Genomic DNA, 4678 nt, shown 5'->3' on the forward strand with positions numbered 1-4678 from the left:
GGAAGAATGATATTCATAAAGAGCAGTCAGAACTCCTTAAGGATTTCAATGAACTTTTTGAAGACTGAAACACTTAAAAGACTGAAAGTTCAAACATTCATCAGTGGACCACTTCCAGCAAGAGGAACAAACAGGTTTTCACGGTTGCTTGGGCTTAATACATGGCTGCAAAAAACCTGCAATATAAAAGGAGTGAACTTCATTGTCAAATTAAATCTTTTCTGGAGTCAGAGACAACCGTTTCATCAGGATGGCCACCACCCAAACAAACTTGGTTCAAGAGTGCTAAAGGACAATATCTACTTCTCCCTCAATCATCCTTCTGCAGTGTGTGCCAATCCACTCAATCTGAATGGCACACACACACCTGGACACAGTATGAATTAGGGCTGTTGGAACAAATTCCGAAATTCGAATATAATTCGAATATAAAAAAAAAAAAAATCAATACTATTCAAATGCTGAAATTCCTATTCAAATATTGCTTTATGTATATTTAAAAAAAAAAAAATGAAATCTTGACTTTCTCGCCGCCTTGGCTTACACGCATGTGAAAATTAAATGCTTGTTTCATCTGATGAACAATAAAGTTTTTGAATCGTAACAATTGTTCACGTTATCCATGCTGTGTCATCATAACAATACTGTCAAAAATTGCGGAGAGCAATGTCTCGAACAGCGATCACCACTCCTGACAATTTAATTCACAGTCCACACTACAACGTAAAAAACGGTGTTTTCAAATGTATCCACTTTGGAGTGCGTTTTCAAAAAAGCTTCGTTTTCATTAATAAAAACGCTGTCTCAGTGTGGACGGAAGACCAAAACGGAGAGAAAAATATACGTTTTCAAACGAAAACGTATTAGTGTGGACATGGCCTGAGAAGCGATGTGTGGAAGGTGTTTGGATTTCAAACACTAAATGGAAAAATTACAAATAAAGAAGTGGCAATCTGCAGAATAAGCAAAATCCAAATGAAATATCACTCCTCAACAAGCAACCTGAGGGAACACCTGACAATGTAATACCCTGACAAGCTAGGCGATCTGTCCGAGAACCGCCGCTAAAACAGGCAAGAATTACTTATTTTCTGCCTCTCTCCTCATCACGGGGCTGACACGGTTTATCTGTGAAGATATGAGACCGATCAACATCACGCATTGGCGATCCATAAGACATAATGTCGTAAATATTAATAATAGGATGAATTTGAGCATTTAATATTCGAATATTATTTGAATATTAAATAAAATAAGGAATGGAATTCGAATAGTATTATAGAGGAAGATTGACAGCCCTAGTATGAATGACCACAGGACTTCACTTCAGCAGCAGAATGGACATGCGGTTGACATATCACACAAGGACACTGATAACACCACTGAGCCACAACAACCTCTGCTCACGGACACAATCTCAGCTGAGCTCTGCCCACAGAGCTCACCACAGACAGACATATTAGAACTGCTCCAAGATTCAGCACCCAAGGACGACTTCCTGGAAAACAGCCAGGGAAGCCAGGACAGCATATTACAGCCTCCGATAACACCAGAGCAAAAGCCCCTCTCACCAGACACTTTATCACTCTCTCCAGCATCTCCACTTCTGTGCTTTGCACAGAAAATGAAGAACTGGTGTATGCTGGAACCAAACTATCCCACTCTTTTGCTGCAAGCCCCCAGATATCAACCAAAAAACGGCAGGTACCGCAACCACCAAAGCCTGCGGGCCCAGCTCGCCCTCCCCCTCCTTCTGTTAGAGCTCTTCGGCCTCTGACACAATGCCAGGGCCCACACCCTCCTCCACGAGGTGAAAAAACAACTGACACCAGCTCTCAGTGATATGTGTTGGGTCCCCGCTATGATAACAGTAACTTTCTCAAATGTTTACTGAACAAGCGGGAACTAGGGCTGCATGATATGAGGAAAAGCTGCGATGTGCGATAACATTGTTTAATATTGCGATGACGATATGACTTGCAATAAATATTCAAATGTGAATGTTAGCTATACTGTTCCCATGTCTTAGGGCTTAAATAGGTTATTTGCGAACCTAAACATTGAATAGCCTATTCACACTGAATAAAGAAATCAAATGGATAATTTTTGACATGCTTTTATTGAACAAATTACACATAAATGAGGCATTATAACTATAAAAAATTAACGTTCAATTTCCCCTGCTCCTTTTAAAATATTTTCTTGTAAACTCAACAAAAACATCTCTCTTTGAATAAAACAAATGTGGGGAAATCCATTTAAAATAACTGTAATGGCTCATATTTATTCAGCGGGAAAAGGTCATCTGTACGGAATATCGTTGTGTATGGAACATGGTTAGTCTACGTTACCTGTGTTTGTAATGCGTCATCTCTCCTAAATCCAAAATAATTCCATATAGCTGAAGTGCTGTTCTTTTTCGCCACAAGGTCTTCGTCAGCCACCACATTTTCCTCACTCTTCTCTCCTTCCTCCGCCATCGTATTTGCTAACGGCACAGTGTCGCAACTAAATTGACACCTCACAAATCAATCTGAGAATAGCTGACACTTCCTAGGGCTTCACCTGATTGGCCAAATAGCATGAACGCGCCAACCATGTCTTCAGGGTTAAACGTGATAGGTCAAACGTTTAACTGTCAAACGTCAAACCAAAAATCCTAACAATTACAATAGGTGGTCAAAAGATGTGGAAATAGTATTGTTTAATCTCATTTTAAGCATCTATTCTGTAATCATTGTATTTAATATATTGTTAATTCCTGGCTAATGGTTATGGTTGATACACAATAAAATACAGTAAATGACAGCTGAAATTACAGAAACTCTACTATGTCATTAACTGTGAAATCAGATTTTTTACTGTGATATACATTAAATTTATATTGTAAATTACTGTGAAAATAATTCATTAGCCAGTATTTTTCTGTAAAATGACAGTGATATTTTTTTGCATTTCATTAACTATAACATTGTTATAACATTGTTGTAACATTGTGTGTTAACAAATTCTTTAGGCTCTTTAATTTGTCATTTGTAGAGACAAAAACATGAAACAAATACAACTGTATATATATAATAATCCAAATATCTGTCAAATGAATAATATTTTCCATGAAGTAGAGAAAAGGTACTTACTCCTGCACAACAACAATTAGATAAAGTTAAAAACTAATATCTTAAAACACGTGACGTTGGGAACAAACCCACGTTGGAACGTTGAGGAAAAATAAAGACAGGCTGCTTGATTGGACATTGATTTCAAACTTCCTTTAAATGTAGTGCAATTTGGCTGGTTTATAGTCTATAATATTCTGTGTAACCTTTATTATACAAGAAAAAATCATTTACCTAGATCCATTTATAAAACGGATAATTGTTTTGCGAATATCAGGCAAGTTTAAAGCATAAACAAGAGGGTTCAGGATAGGTGGTATGACAAGAAATTCCAGTGAAAGTAAAACTGACAGCCATATAGGAAGTTCTAAGGTCACAACTCGACTCAAAGTGACCTCAGAAATAACAGCAATTGAGAAATTCAAAAGGACCACTATGTGTGGAATACAAGTTTGATAAGCTTTGCCCTTGAACTGTGATGAGCTCCTTTGACAAACAATAATAATTTTTACATAAGAATATAATATTAAACTTACTGGAATGATTACAGTTGTGATCAATATAAAAAACCCCATCACATTATTAACAGCAGTGTTTTCACAAGACAGTCTGACCATTTCAAAGTTGTGGCAGTACACCTTAAACAATTTGTTACCACACAATGTCAGTCTGGAAGACAAAAAAGCAGTAATACCAAGAGAAATCATTGGATAAGTCAAGTTTATAACTATTAAAACAGTTAGAAACCTTGGTGTAATTATGCTGTGATACTGTAAAGGTTTACAGATTGCAACGAATCTGTCAAATGCCATTAACATTAATATTGTATTCTCATTTGCTGCATACGTGAAAATGACAACAGTCTGTAAGAGACATGCTCCACGGGAGATTGAGTGTGTATCAGAAAGCAAGTCTATCAGTGCTCTTGGGAAAAAGCCAGCTGCTCCAAACACAGAGTTGATAGACAAACATGAAATCAGAATGTACATGGGCTGGTGTAAAGTCCTTTCCAGAAATATTACAAGCATAATAATGGCATTAAATAGTGTGATAGCACAGTATAGAATAAATCCCAAACTGAAGAAAGCATATCGTATGTACCCAAGATTTTCAAACAACATGAAGTAAAAATATGTTCCATTTTCCATTTTCTGATAAGCAAAAGTAATCTTCATTTACCTGAGTTAAGACAACAGACAAAGATCTTATGATTTATACACATTTTAAAAACATGAGCAATATGTGTTTGTTCATTCTACATATACAGATTCAGTAAAATTCAATGTATTGGTTTATGATACCTTACCTTCTTCACAGTTAGTGTGTAATATATTATCAGTTTATGCAAAGTTTCAACAACTTTAAAATAATTTTTTCAATCAATATCAGACAAAAATGCAATCAGTATCCTAAAAAGACATTGCACAATTTGAATACCTTCTCCAATACACCTTGAAACGACCACCAATGCTTCCTCATTTATTGTGCTTGAATGACTGTGGTTTACCAGCACAGGTTCATTTTTTATACATCTAACATGTCTCAGGAGCCTCCGCTTATGG

The 4678-nt window shown here is 36.4% G+C and overlaps 1 protein-coding gene across 1 annotated transcript; it reads right to left on the bottom strand.

Annotated features, from left to right (window-relative positions):
• Nucleotides 1-3346: 3346 nt before the first annotated feature.
• Nucleotides 3347-4264, bottom strand: LOC311091051 (olfactory receptor 51I2-like; the record flags this gene model as incomplete). Its single annotated transcript, XM_084126782.1, has 1 exon — nucleotides 3347-4264. The coding sequence occupies one exon, from the start codon at nucleotides 4262-4264 to the stop codon at nucleotides 3347-3349; it is 918 nt and encodes a 305-aa protein (XP_083982908.1).
• Between the last annotated feature and the right edge of the window lie 414 nt (nucleotides 4265-4678).

Source organism: Abramis brama, assembly GCF_963993115.1.
Source record: "Abramis brama genome assembly, chromosome: 10".
In the NCBI taxonomy this organism is placed as follows: domain Eukaryota; kingdom Metazoa; phylum Chordata; class Actinopteri; order Cypriniformes; family Leuciscidae; genus Abramis; species Abramis brama.